Source organism: Peromyscus leucopus, chromosome 7 (genome assembly GCF_004664715.2).
Source record: "Peromyscus leucopus breed LL Stock chromosome 7, UCI_PerLeu_2.1, whole genome shotgun sequence".
NCBI lineage: Eukaryota > Metazoa > Chordata > Mammalia > Rodentia > Cricetidae > Peromyscus > Peromyscus leucopus.
In genome coordinates, this window is record NC_051069.1 from 14,433,679 (window position 1) to 14,461,066 (window position 27,388).

Here is a 27,388-nt window from a genome sequence, read left to right on the forward strand (position 1 = left end):
AAAATATACAAAAAAAGTCAAACCTAACATCAAAAAACAATTTGAAAAAAAACTGGGTCATGGTACTGAACAGAGAGTTTTCAAAAGAAATAAAAATGGCTAATAAACACTTCAAAAAGTGTTCATTATTACAGACTATGCCAATATTCTTAGTTACCCAAGAATCTGACAGTAAGACCTTACTGCTGAAGATACTTGAGACAGAGAACAGGGAGAAATCAAGTTGGTACTCACCTGGAAACTTCATCCCTATTGGCTAGCTTTCATAGTGCTGGAAGGTGCTGTGAAAATTCCTATGGAAGCCCATTACTTTGAAAGCTAATTAAATATATATAAGTGTGTGTGTGTGTGTGTGTGTGTGTGTGTGTGTGTGTGTGTGTGTGTGTGTGTGTGTAAAGAGTCTGGACACAAGTACCTTGCATGGGTAGACACAGGTAGCAAATGAAAATTTCAGTGCCAGGTGTGGGAGACTGCCCTACAACATACTGACCAGAGAGGATCCAGAGGCCTCCAAAACAACACAGACTATTAATCATTGGTCTTGGTTGTCTATCATAACGATATTGCTAAGGACACAACACACTTTGGTTACAGGTCACAGAGAAATCTAGCTGTAATTCACTTGAAAACTAGCTTCCTGCTAACTAGCTTTCACAGTGCTAGAAGCTAGGGGAGAAAAGCCATCAATGGTGAACCTCACATGCTACAATACTAACCTGCCAAGTAAGATACACCCACGGGTTCAAGAGTGGCATGAAGGTTATAGGAGAAAACAACCAACTGATTCCTGACTGAATGTGAAACCTGCACCACAAGAGGGAATTCATACCTGATACTATAAACCTGGTCAAAGTCCCATGGCTGGAGAGATCATAGGCCCTGGGTAGGGGTACCTACTACTGTTGTTTTACTAAATGGACATATTGCCATACAGCCTTTGAAATATTTATGTTCATACACACAGATCAGTGCTACTCTCTAAACTGGCCAGAGAAGCTTCTTTCTGCAGTGGACAGCAGCAATGCCAAGATTCACAACTGGTCAAAGTACTGAGAATCACTGCTGAGTGCTCAGCTCTAAATGGGACATCTTTATCATGACCCCCAAAGAGAACATTGCAGAAGAAAGGATGGAAAGGCTGTCTTGAGTTGGGAGGACAGGGAGGGATGCTATGAAATGCTGCCTTTTGGACATGATATGGTTGTTACACTCATGAACTCACTGTAGCTATGGTTACCTGCACAAAATCAAACCAACAACATCAGTCAACATTCCAGCTGGCAACATCAATTGGTCTCAAAGGATTAAGTGGTGGTCACATGGGCAATACAGGGAGAGTAGAAGAGAGGAGTTAGGAGTAGATACAACTGAAATGCAGACTGAAATGTACACATCTATGAAATTGTGAATCAATTTTTTTTTAAGTCTAAAAAAAAATCCCACAATACACAGTATTCATCAAAATACAATACAAATGATAAAGGCCATTTTTGAACAAGTGTATATAATAAAAAACGAGATTTTAATTTTAAATGAGATAAAATCTGAGTGGAGCCTTGTCAGTGCAGAAGATAAAAGACTAACCTGAAGAGATATAATAGCATAAACAGTGTTCAAAAGAGTCAGGAATGCCCAGTTCTAAAGAAAGGTGGCAAAGGGTTATCATCTTTTTAGTGCTATTACACCCCAAGTACCTGTTAGTTATTAATGTTACTCAGAAAAATAAGAAAGAAAAGCATCCTGTAGACTATGAAGAACAGCCTGAAATTCCTTCCCCTGAACAAAGATTCTGATCTAAATGGTGACAACACAAAGTATGTCAAAAACAAAGAACAATATCAGAAAAGTTTGAACCTCCTTCAATAATCCAAATGAAAAAATGAGTCTAAAAAATAAGAGTAGCTTGGGGAATGTGAGAAATATTAACAAGACAGAATCAAATGAACCTGATGACCACTGAATAGAACATTATAGCATAATGGAGTAAAGGAAGGGAGGCTGAGGTTTGTGTGGAGGCATATATACAAGACAAGTTATCCTGGTGACATGTCCAGAAGTGGCAAGGACCTAACATACAGAAGCAGTCGGTAGTATGTACTAGGGAATGTAAAGCAGATGGTCAGCTTTAGCAGCAGTTGAAGCATGGGCAAACATGACAGGGAGGATGGAAAAGGAATACAGAATGGAACTTTTTACATGGCCATTCTTTCCAAAACAAAGATTCACCACTAAATACAAAATACATTCACTAGGATAAAATGCATCAAAATGGTAATTACCTTTCTAGGACCTACTTTTAATAACATGTTACATTTTTTCTGCTGCTTTTCATGTACTGATGCCTGTGACTAAATATAAGGCATGTTATCTAAACTGGAAACAACACTGAACTTCACCTGAGTAGAATACATGATAAGATTATTAGCTTTTATAAAGACTCCTTAAGCTCTCAGGAAAAAAAAAAAAAAAAACATTTCTTCTCTGGAAATGTTTTATTTTTTAAAGATAGGATCTCTCTATGTAGCCTTAGCTGGCCTGTAACTTGCTATGTAGACCAGGCTGGTCTTGCGGTCACAGACATCCTCCTGAAATGCTGAGATTAAAGACATGGCCTGACAAATCTCAACTTGTAAGAAAGAAAATATATAGAATCTCAGCCTAAAGCCAAGGCTAAACAAGTTCCTTCCTTACTCTAAAACAAAGAGTACTGAAAAAAGCAACAATGTTCCAGACATTCCTAGGGGAAAATATCTAGAGAAACAGTAACTTCTATCTTAATTACTAATCTTTTTAAAAAGTTCATCATGTATTATAATATTTGTTTTTATTTCCCTACTTTCTTGGCCTCATCCATATCTCTGCAAAGATTAACTAAATATGATTTTGAAAAATAGTGGATATGCTGGACATGGTGGTACATACCTGGAATCCCAACACTCAAGACAGAGGCAGGACCTCAAGTTCAAGGCCAGCCTAGACTACACAAACCCTTTCTCAAAAGTAAAGAAAGTTGGTGAGATGACTTAGTTGTTAAGGCAAAGTAACTGAATGTTACAAAATCATGAGGGCCCAAATTCAATATCTGGTACCCATGTTTTTAAAAAAAGAAAAAAAGCAAAGCAAAAACCAAGTGCTGGTATATGCTTGAAATCCTAGCACTGTGAAGATAGAGACAAGTCAATTTCTGGGGCTTGCCAGCCAGCCAGGCCTAGCCTACTTGGCAATTCCCAAACTAGTAGAAGACCCTGCCTTTTAAAAAATAATAAAATAAAATAAAAGTAACTAAATAGAAGGTGGCTGCTAACTGAAGAATGATACCTCAAGTTGTCCTCTGGCCTCCATACGCATGTACAAACACATGCACCTGCATACATAGAATATGTCCACCCCAAATATAACATGCATGTACATGTGTTCCCCACTCCTGTCTCAGACAAAAGACAAATAAAAACAAAAGGATGTGACAGACTTTTGACCAGGAAACTCTCCATTTCAATAATGACACAGAATGGAGTTTCCTCCCCACCCCACCCCCAGGCTCCCATGGTCTCTCAATTTTAAAAACTGAGGCTACTCAAAAAAAGAAAGAAAGAGACGGGTGGTAGTGGCTCATGCCTTTAGTCCCAGCACTCAGGAGGCAGAGCCAGGCGGATCTCTGTGAGTTCGAGGCCAGCCTGGTCTACAGAGCGAGATCCAGGACATGCACCAAAACTACACAGAGAAACCCTGTCTCGAAAAAAACCAAAAAACCAAAGGAAAAAAATAGGAGGGAGGGAGGAGGGAGAAAGAGAGAAAGAAAGAAAGAAAAAAAGAAAGAAAGAGAGGGAGGGAGAAAAAAGAAAGAAAGAAAGAAAGGAAGGAAGGAAGGAAGGAAGGAAGGAAGGAAGGAAGGAAGGAAGGAAGGAAGGAAGGAAGGAAGGAAGGAAGGAAGGAAGGGGGGAGAAAAAAACAGAACAGAACTTATTAGGCTGGGCTGTAGCAGCACACACCTTTAATCTCAGCACTCGGGAGACAGAGGCAGGCATATCTCTGTGAGTTTGAGGCCAGTCTGGTCTACAGGGCTAGTTCCAGGACAGCTAGGGCTACCCAGAGAAACTATGTCTCGGGAAAAAAAATAAAAGGAGGAGCAGGAGGAGGAGAAAAAAACTAAGGCTACTCAAAAGGACTTTACCAAGTATTACTTTGAATCTGATTAATATACTGACTGATTGCAGTATTGAAGACAGACATGTACTATGTAAGTGCTACGCTACTGGGATGTATATCCTTAGGCCTGTTTCTTTTCAAAAACTTTTGAGACAGGGTTTCACTACGTTGCCCAGGCTGGCCTGGCCAAGAATTCATTCTGCAGCCCAGGCTTTCCTTGAAATTGCTATCCTCCTGCCTTGGTAGGATTACTAGCCTGGCTTACTCTGAATGTTTAAAAGTAAGTTATGACGGGCCAGTGAGATGACAGAACAAGTATATGTGCTTACTTCTCAAGCCTGGTAACCGGAGTTCAATCCCCCATGGTAGGAGGAGGAAACCAACTCCACAACATTGTCTTATGACCTCACATTTGACCCTTCAGAACACAATCCAGCCTTAAAAAACAAGAACAAAAAACTATAAAATAAAGAAAAAATTGTCTCCTTTACATAAAAGACCACATTAACAATTATATCAACTCTCTTTTTCTCTATTCCTATGAGGTACCTCCCACCTTTCCCCCTTTCTCCTTCCCCACCCTCTTCCTATCTCCCCTCCCAATAAAACTTTCCACATGGGGAAAAAAATAATTATATCGAAATATCAAATTTTACCAGAACTTAAGTCATAATAGTGGCAACTATTTTTAGATAGTAAAATTACACAGGATTTCAAGAATATCTGACACAGTACACTATTTATAAAAAGCTGTATTTCTTCCCAAACTCTCAACAATTCATATTACAATTCATTCAGTAACGTGCCAAGCCATGCTTGAATAAAACAATTTCATCCTCACTAAACAGGAATTTATCATATATTCATCCTACTGTTAAAAGAATCAAACAGATCCTACTTGCAAATTTTGTTATTCAAATCTAGAGTCAATCAGCAACACTTCCTTAATATTTAATACACTTATAGAAAATTAAAATATAGCAGGGCAGTGGTGGCACACACTTTTAATCCCAGCACTCAGGAGGCAGAGGCAGGAGGATCTCTGAGTTCGAGGCCAGCCTAGTCTACAAAGGAAGTTCCTGGACAGTCAGGGCTACAAAGAAAACCCTGCCTTGAGAAGCAAAAGAAAGAAAAGAAAAAATATTATCCAGCACTAGAAAGAAATGAGCTACCATGTCATGAGAAGACATGGAGAAACATTAAATGTGTACTGTTAACTGGAAGAAGCCAGTCTGGAAAAGCTATTACACAGAATGTTTCCAACTATATGACACCATGAACAGCACAAGTATGGGGACAGCAAAAAGATGAGAGGTTGCCAAGAGGTAAGTGGAAGGGAAGTATACAGGTAAGCTATAGGGGACTTGAGAGATGTGGATCCACTCTCTGGTCCTGCAATACTGGACACATACATATGTGAATGTATACATATATAACCAGTATACATTATTTGCATATACATAGCAATATATTTATAGTAAAAATTATAGTCTTAATTATTTTGCATGTGTGGAGTATGCATATGTGTGTACGTAAGTGTGCATGTATATACAGAGGTGATGTCGATCCTAATCAGTATCTCACTAAACCTGGAGCTGTTCAATTCAGCTGGGGCAACTAAGCTAGATCCTGCCTGACTCCACCTCCCCAGCTTTACGGAGGTACGCTCCTACACTAGGCTAGTACCTGGCCACTAATTCAAACTCAGGCTCCCATGCTTGCTTGACAAACACTTTACTGTCTCGGACATCTCCCCAGCCCTCATTAATTTTTTTTTTCCTTTTTAAGACAATTTGCCAAGTAATGGTGCACATACCTTTAATCCCAGCATTCAGGAAGCAGAGGCAGACGGATCTCTGTGAGTTCGAGGTCAGCCTGGTCTACAGAGCAAGATCCAGGACAGGAACCAAAACTACACAGAGAAACCCTGTCTGTGGGGGGTGGGGGATGGGGGGAGACAAAACACACTTGAATGAACCCCAAGATCAATTATGGACTTTTAATGAAAATGAATACTTATCGGGAGATGCTATAGTAAGGGAGAGCGTATGTGTGAAGGAACAAGGGTAGGAGGGAGAACTGTCTGCATCTTCTCGTTCTACTGTGAACCTAAAAACATTCCTTTTTAAAAAATGTGTATTTTTAAATGAATTAAAAATCATTAATTGAAAAATGTTCTAAGAGTTACCTGTCTTGAGTCTGAGTATGCTGATTAGTAATTCAAATAAACAAAATGAAACATGGAAAAGCATTTTTAAAGCAATAGAACTGATTCTCTTCAGACAAGCCACTAACGTCCAACTATCTTGTGTTACTGACTTAAGCACAGAAGATAGCACTTTCTTATACTACAGAGATAGGATGCTCTCTCACACAGCGTAATTTTAGAGTTTATAAGTACTAGCCTGACTGACAGCAATGAGTTATTTACTGTGGACAACTAGAACTAAATAGTATCTAAATATTGGAAATTAAATCCAAATCTTAGAATGACTGCTTCCTTCTCATAGAATCTTAGACAACCACCCAGTACTATCATGGTTGCCTTTACTAAACAGAACTCCTGTGCAGGCATAGAATATAGTGATATGTGCTCCATCTATGACCTTGGGCTATACGGCCAAAGGAGGCAGTGCTTCCTGCCTTTATACCTGACCTCTTAAAAAGAGAATGGGAAGGGTCATATGCCCCTTCTCCCTGCTCCTGCCTGAGAGGTGGATTCGCTCTTGGTCAGATCAGAGGATGACTTCAGCTGTCTACTCCATTCTGTATTCCTGAGTGTATTTCCTCAATTTATATCTTAATATATCCCTATTACCCATTAAATAGATTCACGTAGATTGATCATAATAATCAAATAAACAAAATGAAACATGGAAAAGCATTTTTAAAGCAATAGAACTGATTCTCTTCAGAGTTTAAAGAGTTCTTGGCATTATCAATTATTCCCAGTTTTCTTGAACCAGTGTTCCTAGCCAGTAAACTAGAACTTTGTTAGATCTCCATCTAGTTCTTACTGGTATATCTCCCAGAAGGTTGCCAAAACTATACTCACAAAGATTTTCTTCCCATCAAGAAGGAATAAAAATCCTTTCTTCCCTTTCCCAAGCAAAGACTTCATATGCTTCTGTACTCTATCATGTGGATATTCTTAGATTTCAAAGTCAGGTTGGTCAGTCCTGGTGGCACAGGCCCGGAATCCCAACTACTTGGGAGCCAAAGACAGCAAACTCAAGTTCTGCCTGAGTATTTTAGCAAGACCTTTTCTCAAAAATAAGAAGCAAAATAGGGATTGGGGGGTGGGCATGATAGCTCATATGTAATTCCAGCACTTAGGACACTAAGACAACACTGTGGTTTGAAGCCAGTCTAGATTGCAAAGTAAATTTGGAACCAGCCTGGGCTAAGATTGAGACCTGTCTCAAAAGCAAATAGGGCTGGAATGGTGGCTCAGCAGTTACAGGCACTGGCTGCTCTTTCAGGGGGCCCAGATTGGATTCTAGCACCCACATGGCAGCTCACAACTGTCTCTTAGGAGATCCAATACCCTCTTCTGCTCTCTTCAGGCACTGCACACATGTGGTACACATACATACATGCAGGCAAAACACTCAGTAATCTTAAAAAAAAAAAAAAAAAAAAAAAGCCAACCAGCTAGATGACTTAGTGGGTAGAAGTACTTGCCATGCATACAAGTACTGAGTTCAATACCAACAACCCACATTAAGGTGGAAGGAGTGAAACTACTCCATTAAGTTGCCTCTGACTGCCACATGCCCAAGCTCAAGCAAGCATTCATGCACTCTGGTCTTTAAAGTTTAAAAAATAAAAAATAAAAGTGGGAGGGAGGAAGTGTGAGGACACAGGACAGTGTAAGAGTGCTCATCTAGCATGTGCAAGGACTCAAATTAAATCTACAGTATAACCAAAATTTAAAACAAACTGTGCTGAGTATGTTGTATAAGATTATCTTCATGCTATTCTACAGATTGTGCCTTAGCTTTAAAGGTTTTGTCTTATCCTTTTGTTCTCAGTGCAACCATGAACATAAGAATTTTAATCACTGACTTTGCAAAAACATCCTTATGACCACGTCCATGAAGGCATCAAGACGGACCAAGCAGATCATAAACCAAAGGTTATAAAACTTCCTTATCCAAAGGCTTTAGAGTAAGTCTGCAAAGGAGTTCTCCGCTTCTACAATTAAAAAGTCCAACTCCTCAAACTCTGAAATACTGTAATACCTCAGATATACTTTTATCTAATTAACAAAGTGAAATTCTATGTAATATTAAGGAAAAAAAACCACTACTTTTTACTCTAAAGGTTTAGCATATAGAGAAAACCTAGTGTCCAGGCTCTAATGTAGTTGTAAAACTCTACATAACATCTAAATAGTCTCATTCACTAATATTCTAAATGTACTAAAACTTGCCGCTGCCTCCTCAATCCCTTGGGAATCTCCAAACCCAGCGAACTACTCAAGTCTATTTTCTTTAATAATTACTTATTTACACTTGTTTTGGGGCCTTCATGACTTCATCACCACACTACCTCTACAATCAAGTGGAGGGTCAAGTTTTATTACTCACCTAGTGTCCCAGACATGCATACACACATACTTGCTACTGAAATACAAACACCAAAGAACTTTTAGTTCTGATCATTTATGACCAATATTATTTGCATAAGCAAAATATCATTGCTTCTCCTGAAGAGGAACAGCAAATTTTCTAGAATACTTTTGCTAAAAATTAGCAGTTACCCTAGAAATTATTCGCAAAGCTAAATTGTTATGTGTGAATGAACATTTATTTAAATTCCTGCCCAAAAGTACAACTAAGAATAAAAATCAGAGTACTATATTGTTCTTTTCCACTAAATGAAGCCTTTCTGCTTGGAATACTAAAGGCTCTCCCAGTAGGCCAATTTCAGTATCAAGAATGAACTCATCATCAATATAATTCCCTTTCAGTGATAATAACAAATGTATACTAGAACTGCCCTAACAGTATAAAAATGAAAACCACTACAATTCTGTATTCAAAAGACTATATAGAACAGTATGAACTGTGACATAGTTAACACTACCAAATATAAAAGTATCACAGTTTATCAATAATATGTCTACACAGAACAAGCTTTGAAACCATATATAATAAACTGCAAAGGTTTATTCCCATGGAGTAGTAATGAGGGGGAAAGGGAGAAGTTCAATTATTTCACTTTAAGTACTTTAAGTTTCCCTGTTAAGTTCCATGTTGAATTTTTTATGTTTGCATTAATAATTTTTAGAAATCCAATAACCTTTCCCCTTTGTTTTGAAAAAGTGAAATAATTCCATGTTGAAAGTTTGTTTCCCCACTACTCAATGCAGGAGGGTTCATCCTTGCTATCTGCTAATATTTCCAGCTAGTTCCATCTACTCTAAAAGTTCAACCCGATGAAACCCTAGAGTTCTATGCACTGAATTTAATGGCAAGCTTGTGTATCTGGTTACCTAAAGCTCACCTAGTACTGCCAGGTCTGTCAAGTTTTTCCAGTGGTGTTATTTTAAGAGTTTAAGACGATACAATTCTTGAGCTCTTTCTGTGACAAACAGATATTATGTTACAGGAGGGTAAATGACACCTCACTAACTACAACTAAAACATATTCCATATACTCTTCCATTCTGGCTTTGAAAAGATGCTAAAATACACATATTTGCTACTGAAATATAAATGCTAAGGAACTCAGCTCTGGTTATTTGCACAAGAAGAACCACTCTGTACACTCTGGCAGATTTTTCTTTCCTCTAATGCAAATCAGAATTTACCTTTTTCTTCTTCCAGCTGTAAAACTGGGTAACTCTCTAATATCACCCCCATTCTGTAATTGAACTTTTATATCTACTTGCCACAGGTAGCAAATTATATGCTACACATCAGGACAGTTTATAAGTACAGTATATGATAATGTGACAACCTTACAGGAAAACACTAAAATTGACCAGCCCACAGCAAGTACCTCATAGCTCACAATCAATATTCACTTCTAGCGGCCTGCCTGGAATTCTTTCTGCCTTGATGTCCTTAGTTCCATCAGGAATTAATTTTCTTTGTGACTAGGCCTCGAAGACTAGCTGAGCTGTTTCTGAGAAATATGAACATTATGACCCTGTAGGGATTAAAAGATTAAAAAAGCATGTTAGAAAAATATCTACCAAAAAAAGAAACCATTAAAAACCCACTAGAAAACAGAAAATAAAGTGAACTCCCAATGCCCAAACATTCCTGTTCAAATACCCAATGATATAAACTAAACGCTTGTTACACATATAGTACAATGTCACCTTCTACTCAAAACACTCAAAGATGCAAACTAAATGTTTGTTACAAGTATACAACAAACTAAATGTTGTTTGTTACAAGTGTAATACAAGGTCACCTTCTACCTATAAATAGCCAAATAAAATAATGTGACTCCAGGTGCTTACCTAGAAATAACTGAAGGTAACAGAAAAGATATGCTTAAGTATGGAAAGGGTAAATCAAATCAAAATAGGAAAAACAAAAGGAAAAATACTTTATAAAAATATAATATACATATAACTAAGGCACAGAAAGTTCTTTAATAGGACTCAAGAATCATACCATGGAAGAAAATGAACAGAGCTATGAAAACAAAGATAGGAGTTTTTATTGCTTTTATCATTTAGATCATTGTCTTATTTACTAGAGCAAAAATTAAGAAAAATTCTGCTGTTAAAATCTGAAAACACACCGGGGGGTGGGGTGGGGTGCACACCTTTAGTCCCAGCACTCAGGAAGCAGAGGCAGACGGATCTCTGTAAGTTCAAGGCCAGCCTGGTCTACAGACCAAGATCCAGAACAGGCACCAAAATTACACGGGGAAACCCTGTCTCAAAAAGCAAACAAACAAAAAATTGAAAACCCAATGGCTACATGGGAAATTCAAAGCCAGTCTAGTCTACATGAGTCTGTCTTCTAAATTAATTTTTTAAAAATGGGAGGGTGACTAACACTCCCTATATTAAATTTTCAAGTTTTCTTAGTAATTTCCCTATAGAACACATTGTTTGTTACAAATTCAAAAATTAATTTAAAAAATAAAAAAATAAAAAAGCATTATCAGTGACAAAGAGAAACTATCAAGCACACGTTGTGTCGGACACTGTGCTAGGTACTTCATGTATATGATATTATTTTTACCAACCTATGAAATGTACAATATGCCTAATAAGTATATCAGAAAAGAAACTGAGCTAGATTAGGTAATTCGTCAAAAATCAGAACTAAGTCTAACCTATACTCGAAAGCGAGCACTTTCTAATATATCAAATGGCATTTATGCTTTGATCCCAAGGTAAATGAATTTGCAATTCCTACTTCACTGCAGTTCACCAAGAGAATAAAGACAAGCAAACAGCAATTACCCTTGTCTTTCTGTTCCTAGAAAAGAGAGAGCTCTGACAAGTGGCAGTGCAGCGGGCTAAGTGTTGTGATTTTACATGGGCAAATACTTAGAAATACAGTGACAAAACAGAATTATTCTCAATGGGACCCACTCTGCCTTTTATAGGGCATTTTGGAAATTTGTGGGTATATTTTTTTAATTGCAGACAGTCCCCAAGGATCCTCAATATGTTACAAAGGGGGATGAGGGGTGGTATCTTATACAACAAAGAACTGTATACAACTCTGAATAAAAGCCAAGAAGATGAAAAACTTGCTAGGAGCCTAGAACCTAACCCTGTCTTAAATACAAGTATCCTTGCTTGGTTTTAATCATCACTCAATTTTCCAGGAACAAAATTCCTGTGTGAGGTGAGGTTCAGACTAGCTGTTACCCAAAACTATTCATCTTGCCCACCCCCCACCACCAAAAAAATAAAGAAAAAAAATCACATTATTAACAATGATGATAGCTGTAGAATGTAAGCCACCATCACAGCACACCATCAGTTAGCACACATTTGGTATTGCAACTTTGTTTTTCTATATATGCATATATATATATAGTTCTATATATTTAATATACATATGTATTTAAGAATGATTGATCTAAATATTTTAAGTTATTCTCCCTTATATCATATAGTTTGGAGCTCTTTTTTAATAATCTAGGTATAATAAAACATGAATTTTACTTCATGATAAAAGGGAACTATATACAAACTGGCCATAAAAAAGAGATAAAAAAGAAATGCCTGAGATTTTACTTTTGTCCATACCTGGGGGATAAAGAAATATGAGGAGAATGATAACAAATTACCTCTGGAACTACATTTAACTTGAGATAAGAACAGTGGACATACTTTGAATATTATGGAAATTCATATGGGCTAAGGTGGTGTACACATTTAATCCCAGCACTTGGGAGTCACACGGATCTGTGAGTTCAAGGACAGCCTGGTCTACAAAGGGAGTATCAGGACAGCCAGAGCTAAACAGAGAGATCCTGTCTCAAAGACAAACAAACAATCAAAAGTCCTAAAAACTTCTCTCAGTTGACAATAATCCAATGGAAAGTTTATTAGTCTATCAACAACCATCTAAAATGTGCAACCTTATACTATCATCATTTGTTTTAAAAAAGAAAAAAAAAGTGGATGTGGTAGAATATACTCCTGCAAAGGCAGAAGCATTGATGCAACTCTGAGGCCAGCTTGGTCCACATAGTGAGACCCAGTCTCAAAACACAAACAATGAAATAATCTGATCCTTTTTATTAATACATTATTTTCTCTGAATTATTGTTGCAGTGTTGTAGTGAACTACCAGGTTCTAAATCTTAACAACCACACAAACATGCCAATCACAACATAGAGTGGTTTAAGTACCTTTCTATACATTATCATTTGCTCTCACAAAACTTTATAGACTAAGTATTATACTAATTTTTTTAAATGACATTGGAACTAAAGTGGAAGAAGAAATTTTCAGACTCCTACCATGCCCAGTGCCTTTTCTACTCAAGCTCAGCACCTCACAGGTTGATCTTTCTTGACAGAACTCTTTAAAATATTTTTTAATAATTTATTTAACTTTATTTTATGTGTATTGGTGTTAAAGGTGTCAGATCCCCTAGAACAGGAGGTACAGACAGTTGTGAACTGCCATGTAGTGCTGAGAATTGAATCCAGGTCCTTTGGAAGGGCAGCCAGTGCTCTTAACCACTGAGCCAACACTCCAGCCCCTTAACAGAATTCTTACTCATGTTATATTTACAGTGATCATGGAGTGCACCCATTTATTTATTCTATAAAACTACCTCCAAGTTTAAACAACAAATTTAGAGTATAATTTCCCAGTTTCATAAAAACACTATTTTAGCTAAATATTTAAAGCTACATTAGATATTTAAAAAACATGTATAAGTTCAGCTATGATTATGCTTCATGTTATGCTTAATTCCACTCCTGGAAAGTTATGTCACTTATTCCTATATTCACCATCCTCTTCCTGGCTCCCAGAAGAATCTTAAGAGCACTGACATACAGTGAGTGGCATGCCACTACTCGAAAGGCCTTATTAAACCAAACTCCTAAGGGCTGGAGATACAGCTCAGGAGAAAACACTTGCACATGTGCAAGCCTCTAGTCTCATTGCCCAGTACCACAAAAACCAAACAACAAAAACCCTCAGAAACCAAGGTTTCTCTTACTGTTAATTTTAACTGCAAAGAAATTACATCCCTAGTCTTCCAAGAGCTAACTCCACTTTCTCTGATTCTTTAAATCAGTTGGTTATATTTTAGCAAGTAAAAATTACTCTGTACCCTTGAATTAGTAGTGTGGGTAGAACTCAGTGAGGTCCTCTGCTTATCTTCACAAAACAGCTTTAATTTTCACAGAACTTAAAAATGACTCTGTCAAACAAGGTAGCTGAAGAAGACACACACAGAACTAAAGTGTGACCCAAATAAATCTGCACGATATCTAAGCTGTCTGTATTTTCTCATGCAAAGCATCAATGTAACATACTTTTACCCATACTAATCTACTTTAGAAGGCTTTTCTGGTTTTTTTTTTTTTTTTTTTGGTTGGTTTTTTGTTGTTGTTGCTGTTGTTGTTGTTTTTTTTGAGAGTCTTAGGTACACCAGGCTGACCTCTAATTCCATATACAAAAGTGAGGATGGCCTTGCTCTTTTAATCCTGCTCCCTCCTTACAACTGTTGAGACAAAAATCAAGTTACAAGATAACTGAACAAAAAAGTTGCTTATGAAGATTATAGTTAAACAAAATCCAGTTTTATGTACTACCAATTTTCCTACAAACTAATAAATTTTTCTCGAATTCATAGGCATGGAACTTTAGAACTAGAACTGATTTCTGACCCTTTAAAACTTTGGGAAAGCTCATTTCATTTCATATTCAGTTTTTATTTTTATTATTTTTCTTCTACTGAGCTCCAAAACAAGCACTACCTACAACAGAGATTTTGTTTTGTTTTGCCCCCTTCAAGCAGCTATGCCCTACTTATGATGAGCCTGACAATGATAAATGCAAATAACTATATTCTGCTAATTTCATTAAAAAAAAAAAACATCGAATACTAAACCTCTGTTTTTCTTCCCCAAGCTCTAGGCCTTTGCTCTTTCATACGGCCCATCCATCTTTGGAGACTGCATAATTCCCTTACTTCATTTGCACTGCTACCTTGAAGGTATTAATAGACAACCACATCCCCCAGTGCTCCCTTTTCCTAAGTTTAGCTCCTGAATCTTCAATCAATGCACAATTATCCACACTCTCTCCTAAATGTGTCTAGAAGGTTTCTTAATTATTTGTAGTTCAATCTTAATAAGAAAACAGTAACACTGTTATGTTACTGTGTCATCATTTTGTTAGGTGGTCACTATGCTGCTCACTAAGGGTAATTCAATGACAGTTCACTGCCAGCTATTTGAAACCTCTTTTCTTTGTACTTGCTCTTTTCCAGGTAGCAGTTTCCTGGTTTGCATTAAGGCCATTTTCTCGTCTCCCTTGGTGAAAGACTTGAGATACAGTATTAATGAATATAATTTCAATGCTGGAACTGCTGTGCTATTTTTTTCCTGCTGCCCTGTAATGGTCCCCAAACTGGCTAAACTTGTAACACATTCCTTCAAACTATACATTGAAAGTATTTCACTGACAGCTGCCAACAGAAGGGACATCTTCCTGTGTTTCCCCTATAAGTAACAACACCTAAAATGAAGAAAATGATCCTGCACTTAAGACCTTTTCATGAAAGGAGATGATTCTTCAATGACAACTGGAGGTGCCCGTCTGTCTGTCTGTCTGCCTGCCTGCCTCTCTGCAGCAGCTCAGAAGATAGCAGTGCCAGTCCTGCACTCAATCACTAAGAAAAAGGCAGAGGGGCTAGAGCAAGGAGCACAAACCCTAATTTAAGGACAACTAAACACACTGACAGAAAAGTTATGTTTTCATTACAATACTCAAAGTATTGTGGCTTCACTTTATCACTACCTTCCCCAAATCCAAGTTAAAATAAAGGAGGGTGGAAAAGCCAACTTTTAAAATCCTCTACTTTACCAGAAACACACTAGTAACGGTATGTGCTGATAGTACTGATAAATGCCTTGTTAAGATCATCAGACTGTCAAGACTAAGATGGTATACAAAAAAATAAAAACAGGTTGGGATGATGGCTCAACAGTTAAGAGCGCTTACTGATTCCCAGCATATACATGGCAGCTCACAACTGTAACTCGAGGTCCAGGGAATTCTGTGGATAACAGGCATGCACATAGTGCACATACATGCAGACAAAATACACATACACATAAAATAGAAATATACAAATCTTTAAAAAATAAAAGTACGAAGGAACATCCACGTAAACCCAATATTCAGGAAGTTAAGGCAGAAGGATTACTGAAAGTTTGAGGCCAGCCTAGGTTACATAGCAACACTGCTGTCTGAAAAAAACAAAAATCAAAACAAGTAAACAAGCCATAAAACTGAATAGGGCAGCATACTTCTGTAATTCCAGCAGGGGGATAAGAAGTGGAGAGGAAGAAGGATGAAAAATTCCAAATCAGATTGCACAGGTAGGGAAAAGGGGCTTAAAAATAGCTAAATAAATTCTAAAATGACTCCATACCTGAAAATATGTTTCTGCATTAAAAAACTTACATTTAAAACAGTGGTTCTCAACTTTCCTAATGCTGCGACTCTTTAACACAGTTCCTCATGTTATGGTGACCCCCAACCATAAAAGTATTTAGTTGCTACTTCAAAAATGTAATTTTGCTACTGTTATGAATCATAATATAAAAATCTGATATACAGGATATCTGATGTGTGACACTCCCAGGGGGTTGTGACCCACAAACAGAGAACCATTGATTTAAAGATCCAACATACAAAGCCAAAATAACCCCAAATTTACAGCTACATTTAGAGATCTCCTAAACTAAATGACATTGTTCGAGGTCACCTATCATCACTATTTTCCTAAAGTTGTTTTTGAGCAAAAGCTGACATTACTGTAATACATATCTCAGATGTCACTTTTCACGAAGAAGTTAAAGGCTGACAGGCTTTTCCCTTCAGGTGAGGTAAAAATACCACAGAACTAGGTCCAGTGCTTTTCCCACACTAGGTGTATCTAACTATAAAGTAACTTATGGTACTGTGCTTTGCTCATGTATTTATTCAAAATACTGGTGTTGTACAGTACTTCAGAAATTCCCTCTTCAGGTGCACACCAAAGGAAGTGGGTTGCTCAAGTCAGGGACAAACTACCCCAAAGCAAAGGAACAGCTTTCCTAGTTGGCCGGCAACAGCACAAACCATCTCCCAAATGTTTTCAGTTATGGTATCATTTACATAAAATGACACAGGAGCTATCTACCTTTCTACATACATGTGAGGGTAAATTAAAATATCATTTTGTTACTTTATAGCTACACCTTGGAATTCATTAAATGTGGAAACAATGTGTCTAAGGAGTCCTGTAAATCACTTCAGCAAAGGAGTCAAACAGCCTGTGAAAGAGAAGGTGGAAGATTCACTCTCCTTCTAACACTCTTGGAGAAGAGAGCTGACAAAAGTTACCAGAAGAGAGGGATAAGGGACGGAGGCTTCAACTCTGTTAAGGAGCTCTCCTAAAGAGCTGCTCAACAATGAATGCATTGCTTGTAAGGTAAAGTTACTGCAAGTGTTCAAGGTGGAAAGACAACCTTGGAAAAGGGACGCCTGCATTTGTTAACAGGTTGGACTGGATGAACCTCAGGTCTCTTTCAATTCTGAGATTCTAGAAAATTCCCTCAGGGAATTCAGAAGAAAATTTCTAAAAGGAAAAGAAGCACACATATCCTATACTTTTAGAATCCTCTTGAATTTTCTTTTTTCAAAAGATACAATAGAAAATGTACTCTATGGTCTTTAAAATACATATTTACCCTTCTACTATTAATTAGTAAGGGTTCATCACTTCTTTATATTATTAAGAAAAGATGGAGATTATATTTATAATTTTGTAAATATTTTAGAAAAAAATGCTTAAAATCTAGTAGTCAATGCCCTAGAAACTTTATAGATTTTTAAGTAATATGCACAGATACAAATATATTACTCATTAAATACAATTCACATCTGTGTTTTATTATACTCTAAAAATATATAGGAATCTTGATTTCCTGAAAGAGTGCAAGTAAAGAGAGTATTCACGCAGTCACTATTTCTACTAAAATATTCTACTAAAAATATTATTTTCAAACTGAGTGTCATGAACCATTAATGAACTGTTAAATCAACTGAGATGATCACTACAATTTTCTTAAAAGATACTACTTCACCAGGTTGTTAAATATACTGCATTAGTTGTGAACTTTATTATAATATTTATGTGGGTGCATGCATGGTGGAGAGGGCATGTGTGCCAAAGTGCACATTATGTGGAAGAGAACAGTTTGCAGGAGTTGGTTCTGGGAATTGAACTCAGGTTACCAGTCTTGGTAGCAAGCAACTTTTACCCACTGAGCCATCTCATCAGCCTATTAATCTTCTCTTCCGAGTCACAGACAGACAGACAGACACACACACACACACACACACACACACGGAGACAGAGTCTTGCTATGTAACCTAGGCTAGTCTCAAACTCTTTTCCTTCCTGTCTCAACCTCCTAGGTTCTGGGATTACAAACATACACCAACATGTCTGCCAACAGTAATTCTTACAATCTTACAGTTATTTTAACATCTTGTGAGCCAAACACACTGTTGTACTACAAATTAAATCCTAACTATATTTTAGATCATAAAAAATTCTAGTTTGTAATGCAAAATTACATTTCTTAGGTTATTTTCAGTTAATAAGCAACAAAGATGTGGCTGACAACTACTGAAAGAAAGTAGTTGAGTACATAGGAGTTTATTACATGCTCTCTTTTAGTTTTGGTTTGCTCGTTGGGCTGATTTTGTTTTTCTGAGCCCACGTTGGTCTCCAACTTGTTATGTAGCCAATGAAGATTTTAGACTCCTGATTTTCCTACCTCCATTTCCCAACCATTGGGATGTGATTTTCCTACCTCCATTTCCCAACTGTTGGCATGTGCCACCATATGTAGTTTATTTGCTGTATGTCTACAATTCTAACAAAAATGGAAAAGCAGCAGACCTAGCAAGCATGATAAATAAGCTGATAAAACTGTGTCCTTTAAATTTGATGTTTTGGAAATGTGAGACTCAGTGGGTAAAGGTACTTGTGCCAAGCCTGACAACCTGAATTCAATCCTAGAAATCCACTTGGTGAAAGTAGACAATCAACTTCTACAAGTTGTTCTCTGACTTCAACACACACACTGAGGCAGGTGAGTGCTCATATATGCACATTATATGTATATACACATGTGCATGCGCACAAAATAAATATTTTTAAAGGTTTACATATTGTTTCTTCACCCACAAAGAGATTTTTTTATTCTATTTTAGATATGTAAATAATTGGTGGAAATAAGTCATATACAAAAACAGATTTCCTCAAAGGACAACATTAAACAATAATAATAGTTAAGTGTTATTTCATTGTCTTTTCATTAGCCAAACAGTTTTCAACCAACAGAAAGGAATACAAAATACCTATTTGGCAAGAATGTTCATTTCTTAATTGTTCTTAATTCACACTGGCAATTTCTGCACTAAGCTGTAATCTCTATAACAGACACTGCTCTGCCTTCCTTAAAACAGAAACTCCTAGCCGGGCGGTGGTGGCACACGCCTTTAATCCCAGCACTCGGGAGGCAGAGCCAGGCGGATCTCTGTGAGTTGGAGGCCAGCCTGGGCTACCAAGTGAGCTCCAGGAAAGGCGCAAAGCTACGCAGAGAAACCTTGTCTCAAAAACCAAAAAAAAAAAAAAAAAAAAAAAAAACCAGAAACTCCTAGTACTGTTTGAAGTATATGCAGAGAAAGTCAGATTTCAAAACAGTCTATATCTTAATATTATCATCTCCCTAAAGTAAGTTTCTAAAAGCTTATAAAAACAGATGCTTATAAAAGCCCACTGGAGGCAGTACCTACACTGTAAATCAACAGAACTAATTCATGTTTAGAATTGGAAGACAGTTGAGATGTCAAACCCAGCAATCTAAAAAAGATGGCAGGGAACGAAAGGAGTCAACAACAATAACCCAAACATGCAGCATTCTTACAGCTTTACTTGTAACTCTTCTGCATGAGCATGAGCAGTGGACCTGGTCAGCATTCGATCTGCAAAGGTGCACACCACCACCACCACACCAGGCACAGTATGCATTCCTAAGTGCTGAGTCACTTCTCTAACCCTGTCCTGCTATTCTTTCCAGCAGCTTCTATCACTCCAGATGTTCCTCAGATAAAGGTCTGTCCACTCCTTATTTGTACATCCAACTCTTCTCCTTGTCCTACTGCTACCTTCAGGCTTTCCCTTGTCTCAAAACCTCATTCATTATGTTTGATGCTATTCAGATTGTGCTCTTGTTGTAAACAATAAGTCAAACAGTAAGTTAAACATCAGAAATTATTTCACAAAGCTTTTTTCCATTTTCCAAAACTGCTGTGTATTTTATTATCAAACTATTTATCAAAATTTCACTGAACACCTTTTATATGGTAATTCAAAATGGTCACTCATTTTTGTTTCATTTTCGCAGATAACAGCACCCAATCTCCTTCCCAAAGCATAAAAAATCTTCACACATTCTAGTACTCAGACTGAGGTATAAGGATCTGAGTTCAAGGTCAGACTGGGCTGCCCATCAAGAACCTGTCTATTAAAAAAAAAAAAAAAAAAAAAAGGCAAAATGAAACGAAGGGGAACAAACACTTTACCTAGCTCCCAATTCCAAAGAACATTTTAACTAAAAACATTCAAACTCACAGAACACTTTTCTAAGTCACATCTTTGAAGGCCTAGTTAAATTCTTATTATTTAAGAAAGTAAAACTGGGAGATGGTTCAGAGGGTAAAGGCATTGCCACCAAACCACCAGGACTGACACCTGAGTTCAATCCCCAAGATCATCTACATGGTAGAGGAAAACTAACTCTGCAGGTTGCCCTGATGTGCACAGGTGTACCAAGGAATGGAATACCCACACACATATACATAGAAACATACACACACACACACACACACACACACACACACACACACACAGGTAAATAAGTGTAAGAAAGTTTTTTTTGTTTTTTTTTTTAAGACTTATTTATCTATTATGTACATTGGGGGTTTTTACCTACATGTATGCTTGTGTGAGGATGCCAAATCCCCTGGAACTGGAGGTACAGATAGTTGTGAACTGCTGTGGAGTGCTGAGAATTGAACACGGGTCCTTTGGAAAAGGAGCCAGTGCTCTTAACTACTGAACCATCTATCCAGCCCCAAGAGAGTTTTAAATAACAAATAAAATCAGGGGTTTGCCTAGCATGAGTGAGGCCCTAAATTTAATCTCCCCACCATCAAAAAAAATTTAATAAAATTAAAATGATAGTACAGTAACATCACCTTAGAGCAGTGGTTCTCAACCATCCTAACACTGTGACCCTTTAATACAGTTCCTCATGTTGTAGTGACTCCAACGATCAAGTTATTTTCATTGCTACTTCACAACTGTAATTTTGCTATTGTCATGAATTGTAATGTAAATATCTGATATGCAGGACATCTGATTTACAGCAACCCCTGTGAAAGGGTCAAGTGAGTCCCAAAGGGGTTTCCAACTCACAAACCACTGCCTTAGAGCCTACAAGGAAATGTTTCACAGCAAAACTATATTGAAATAAAGCAAGAAATTTTTTGTAACAGTCTAATTTCTCAGGAAAATAAAACTCATGCAAAATCAAATCTACAATGAAATCAAATCTTTGTGGCAAGTAAATTAACTGTGGAGCATTTATATTTAAGGATTTTTCTTTCATTTTCTGTTAAACTTTGGCATACTCACAGGTTAAGCTCTGTGTCTGCCAACACATGCACACAATAATCTGTCTCTCTAATAAGGACCCAATAACTATATAAAAAACAAGCCAAGAAATAGGTTCTAATGTAGTCATATGGTCTTTCCTGCCAGACTCCTGACAAATTTGTGCCTGGTGTTCTATTCAGTCATCAAAGAGACTAAAGACATATGGTCTCCTTAATAAAGACTTTATTCAAAGGCAGGTTCCTTATTCTGGTCACATAATATTTGAATTATGTTTAAATCTGTTGCTTGACATTTGTCATATCCTTTGTGCCATGGCTACCACTGATAAGGTTTATCTTTCTGCTGGTTGTTTCAGTTCACCTTAAGTGGGAAAATAGTCAATAGTAAATTGTCAAACAAGTGAAGCAACTAGCACTTGACAGATTCATGAATCACCTAGTGCAGATACTGGCATTGTTAGGAGCATCATGTTCACAGCTACCTACAGTCACCTAAACAAAATGGTCTCTCCAAATGCTGCCGTAACAATGAAATTCACTAGATTCTCTTATTTGACCCCCACATAACAGTATTATTTAACCTAATTTGATAAGTTTCAGGATGAACATATTACATTTTTATACTCCATTCACATTCATTCATTCAGCTAACATCTGCAAAGCTCTTGAGTATCTTCCAGCTACCACATTCTACTTCTCTTACCACAATGGTATTCTAAGAAAAGGCAGCACTTGACCCTTATGAAAATATGTTCATTTGCTGGGGTGGTGGGGGTCAGGAGAAATGAATGTCGTGAAATCTCCCAATCAAATGGAAATATGAACTTCCTCACCAGAATTTCAATTGCAGGTGCATGGTTGGCACAAATTTCTATAAGGGACCTTCACATGACCTATTTACTTATACTTATGATGACAGAAGCCTTAACAAGTGTTTAATATGCACAAGAAAAACAATCATGCTACTTTTTAAGAATAATAGTAATGGTTAACTATCACTGAGACTTGCAAAATTGCCAAACTGAAATCCAACTAGTCTCATTACCTCATTTAATCCTTACATCATTCCTAAAGGACTAACACCATAATCCCCATTTCACAGATCAAACTAAGACTTGCCTTACTCAAGGTCACTCAGCTGTGGAGAATTAGAATCCAACCCCAATTCTTGGGAAGATATACCTCAATGGTAGCATGCTTGCCTAGTATGAACAAAGGTTTGAGCCCTAGGAACAATCAAAATCTCTCTCTCTCTCTCTCTCTCTCTCCCTCCCTCCCTCCCTCCCTCCCTCCCTCTCTCTCTCTCTCTCTCTCTCTCTCTCTCTCTCTCTTTCTCTCTCTCCCTCTCTCTCTCTCTCTCTCTCTCTCTCTCACACACACACACACACACACACACACACACACACACACAGAGAGCAAAAAACCCAAACAGCTGTATCTGTGTTCAAAGCCTGTGCTCTAGATTACATTATACTGCTTGGTTTAATATTCAATTTTAACCTAACACTTTGGAATATCTTAAAATTTTTGCCTTAAAATTTTATTGTTGGTGGGTGATACATAAAGGGGGGGGTACCTGAAACTGTGGTCTTACAAATCTAAATATTTATATGGAAAACGAAATCTACTTGAATCCCTATAGTAATGGGTCAATTCCTTTTGGAGTTAAGAGAAGCTGTGGGTCATCTAGACCAAAGTCTTCATTTGAGGAATAATGAAAACAGAAGTCTTTTCAGAAAGTTCTACATGCCTAATCTAAACTGCCACATTTTCAATTCAGAAGCAGTGACTCTATCACTAATTTTCCAAAGCATTATTTTAGATAGATAATATGTATGTCTAACATTTCAGTATTATATGGAACATAGTATCCCTTTCTGAATCACTGTATAAAAAGTAAAACCTTCAGGACATGAAATCAGACTATTGCAGGGCTATTATCAACAGAAAGCTTGAATATTATCTCTGAGACACATTTCAGAAAGCTTTAAAATGGCATCCTTAACCATATAAAATCAAAAGTAACCATTTCTTTCTTGAATTCAATTTACATTCATTTGGATCAACTATGGGCTCATCATCGCTTTACTAGTCTTGTCACGTGACTAAATCCAAGCTCATTTCAAGAGAAAGGCTGTACTATGCTGTATTTAGAACATATTATCACTAAGAGCAGCCAGATGAGTCTTTGTAGGCCCATCCAAAAACCTTGCCTTAGTTGCTAAGAAACTACAATTTACCATATTCTAAATCATCGGAAACAACTTATGCCAGCAGAGATTAAACATCTACAATCAAGAATCTCACCTATAGGACAAAATCAAACTGTGCTATTTCCACAAATAACTGCAATCGGAATTAGACTTAACTCAGATGACTGATTGATTAAAAAATGCAAATCAGGCTAACTCTACCATTTCCCTTCCACAGCTTTATACTTAAGGAAAAGGGGGTGGGGTGTGCCCACATCCTTAGAATATTCAATGTAAGAGACAGAAAAATGTTTCCTTTCTGACCCATGCAGAAACAAAACCATAGGGCATAAAATTCCCTTAGTAGAATTTGATACTTAAAGTGATTTTTTTTCAATACTGTAATATATTTTCACTGTAACCTCTAGCATTTTAAGGTCAGTTTCTCTTCAAAACACTCAACGCCACTGACTGAGTGATTTTGTTTTAATGAAAGTCATTTTAATTTCAGACAAGAGCAATTTCAATTGTTTTAGCCTAACAATGAAGAATACGGAGATTAAAACTAATTTATGGCTCCCTATACCTAACCGACTTATAGTTTTTTCATATTAAAAAAAATCCTTAAACCTCTTAATAGTTGTTTCCTCAATAGCTGAAATAAGTTCATTATCCTTTTAAGTTTGTTTCTGAAAGATCAGTTCAGCAACAGAACTATGACAATGCTGTCAATCGGAATCTGTCATGTTTAGCTCCCCCATGCCATTATCTTTCACCATCTTCTCTAACGAGCTTCAGTTCAAAACCCAATTCTCGCTTCCACTGTACCTTGACCACATCCCAGAGGCCACATTCATATTCCTCAGAAATAATACCTTTTCAGTCTTGAAACTTTCAGATCTCAAAAGCCCACATTTCCCTGCCATCACTCAACTGCCCTCAATCCCACCACTGCAGATGTGACTGTGTCCCAGCCCTCCCCAAAGGCCGAACCAACATCATACAGCATTTGCCACAACTCATCCCCTCCCTAATGTATCCGCCACGCTGCAAGGCAACATTACACCCCCGACTTCCTGCATTTTACTCCCTTCCCTTATTTTTCGTCTTCCCCCACACCCACCTCTATACCCAGGCACCCTTTACTTCTCTCTGTTTCCTCTACCCCAGTTTTAATGCTTTCCCCCCATCCTCTCTGCTCATTTTCCTCTCCTTATTTAGAAACTCCCTTTTGCTTTCCCAGCCGCTACCCTAGAATGCCCAGCACTCCACCCTCTTTGGCAAAACCCAGTCCTCTTCCCCCAGCTCGCTCGGAGACACTGCTGCTTCTCTTTTCCAGGTCCCCTACTGCAGTCAACCCACTCCATCATCTTTCCGCCCACCTTCCCTCTACCCCCAAATCCAAGGTTCCCGAATCCCTTGCTAACCCCTCTCCTTAGAGACTCAAGTAGTCGGCTCCCGCTAGGTGTTCTTCAGGATCCTTTTCACCCCAGCTTCCCCCTCCTCCCATTTTTCAGGCTGTCACTAGTGTTCCGGGGCCCCAGTGGAATCCCGGGTGTCAGCGCCCGCGGAGCCCGGTTCTCTCGCCACCAACACCCCTCCGCCGGCTCGAATTCGAACGCCTGTCTCCCGCCGCCTTCTCCAGAGCCGCCCCCGCTACTCCAGCTCCTGGGGAGCGAAGAGCCCCACGCCGCGGACCTGTCTCCAGCGCCCCGCGCTCGCACCACAGCGACGCCTCCACTCTCGACCAAGCGCCTCCTCGCCTCAGCCCGGCCGCCCGCTCCCGGCTCCGGCATCCCCCTCAGGCCTGGGCCCGGCCCCTCAGGTTGCCGGAGCCCGGCGCCCCCGCCTGGCCCGCCCCCGGCCCCTCGGCTTACCGTTCTGAGCAGCGCCTGGCCCTGGGAGGAGCGAGCCAGAGACCAGCAAGAGCGAGAGGGCCAGGGCGCTGGGGAGCGAAGAGCCCGACATCCTCCCGAGCCGGAGAGCGCGCAGCGAATGGGCCGGGGCCGGGGCCGGGGAAGGGAGGGGAGGGAGGGAGGGGGCGGGCGAGCGCGCGAGGGAGTGAGCGAGGGAGGCAGCCGCGGCCGAGCTCCGTCCTTCCCCGTCCTCCTCCTACCGCCGCAGCGCCCAAGCCTCGCGAGACCTCCGCTGGCGGCCGTGGGCGGTCCAGGAGAGCCGGCGGCAAGGCTCGCGAGAAGAGGCCCTAGCCCGAAGTCCCCGCCCCTGCGGAGGCTGATTGGCCTAGCGCAGGGGAGGTCACGTGCAAAGGGCGCTTCTGGCCACGTGATGGGGCGAGGCGGGGACTCCACCCGCCCGCTCTCCCCCCGGGGGAGGACGGCGGAGAGCACGGCAGAGTACAGTTATCCCTTCGGTGGAATCCTAGTGCCCATCAATTAGAGGAAGCATTGAGAAAACAACGTCTCTCCTCCACCCATCCTGCCTTTCATGCGTTCCCGCTCTAAGCTTCAGAAATGGATACACCAGACCCCGCTTTTAAGCTTCCTGCCATTGTCCCTTACCAAAAACCTGCTAGCCTTCCTTCTGGACTTTGACCAGAGACCGCTAGAGGTATCTGGCCACAACCTCTCTGCCTCGTTTTTTTTTTTTTTTCCCCTCCCAGGCAGTGTTACAAGCTTGCTGCGCCTTCCTGCGCGGACATCTGTTCCCTCTGCCTTCAAGTGTCCTCCTTTTCCTCTCTACCTGTGCCCTCCCCACCCCCGTTTGGCCTTATTTTAGCTGCACCGGCTCTGAGGGCCCAAAGTTAACTAGTCTAATTGTAGGACCATAGATACAATTCTACAAGGAAGTCGTCATATGTCAAGTGATAGGCAGAATCTTTGGTAGAGAAACCGGTAAGAAAATAGTTTCCACTCAGTTCACAGTTCAGCCTAGTCTATCCGGAGATTAGGAAGAGTCAAATGACCCATAGGAAAGGGGTCAGAAAAAAAGTTTAGCCACGTTGCATGGAAATTTGAGGAAATGCTTCCTTTGGGGGAAGGAGGATGTTGGAGAGATACCATAGTCGGTAAAAATACTTGCTGCACAGGGATGAAGACCTGAGTTCCCCAGCATAAAAGGAACAAGATGACCACCAGGGCCGCCTCTGTAATCCCAGTCTGGAAAAGGTGGAGAACAGGAGGACCTGGAGCTTGCTGGCTAGCCAGCCTAGCCAGTCCATGAACTCCAGCTTCAGTTGAGAGACCTTGCCTCAAAAACTGAAGTGGAGAGTAGTTAAGGGAGATACCCAGAAGTTGCCTTTTGGCCTCCTAGTGCATGCAGGCTTGCTCACACACGGACACACAAACACAGCTTTGGGGGAGTTGCCCTTTTTTTTTTTTTTTCTGTACCACCCTTAGCACTTGTGGTTAGCAAAGGAGTGTTTTCTGTGGCTTATCTCATCCCTGAGTCATAACAGGCGTCCTCGGGTGTGTCTATGACTTAAAAATGAGGAACTGTAAACCAGCCTGCTGACCTGACTTTATTCAAAGGGTTTAGAGAATCTGGAGGAAGGAAACCCTCACAATCTCTCCAGCTTTCCCAAGAACAAGACAACTAGTGGTTATAGACTGAACTTTCCAGCAAGGGTTAGCGCTACAACTGTGGTATGCTCACAGAGGAAAACCTCTTCAA

The 27,388-nt window shown here is 39.2% G+C and overlaps 1 protein-coding gene across 7 annotated transcripts in view; it reads right to left on the reverse strand.

Annotated features, from left to right (window-relative positions):
* Nptn (neuroplastin) overlaps positions 1-25,912 on the reverse strand; it is a 75,648-nt gene extending 49,736 nt beyond the window's left edge. For 3 of the 7 annotated variants that reach the window (XM_028892494.2, XM_028892493.2, XM_028892492.2), the window contains exon 1: positions 25,636-25,912. In XM_028892494.2, coding sequence (XP_028748327.1) covers positions 25,636-25,726 — 91 coding nt within the window. In that variant the 5' untranslated portion in view covers positions 25,727-25,912. The remainder of the gene's footprint in view (positions 1-25,635) is intronic. The other 4 variants (XR_005091941.1, XM_028892490.2, XM_037207464.1 and 1 more) reach the window with 4 other exon arrangements.
* Between the last annotated feature and the right edge of the window lie 1,476 nt (positions 25,913-27,388).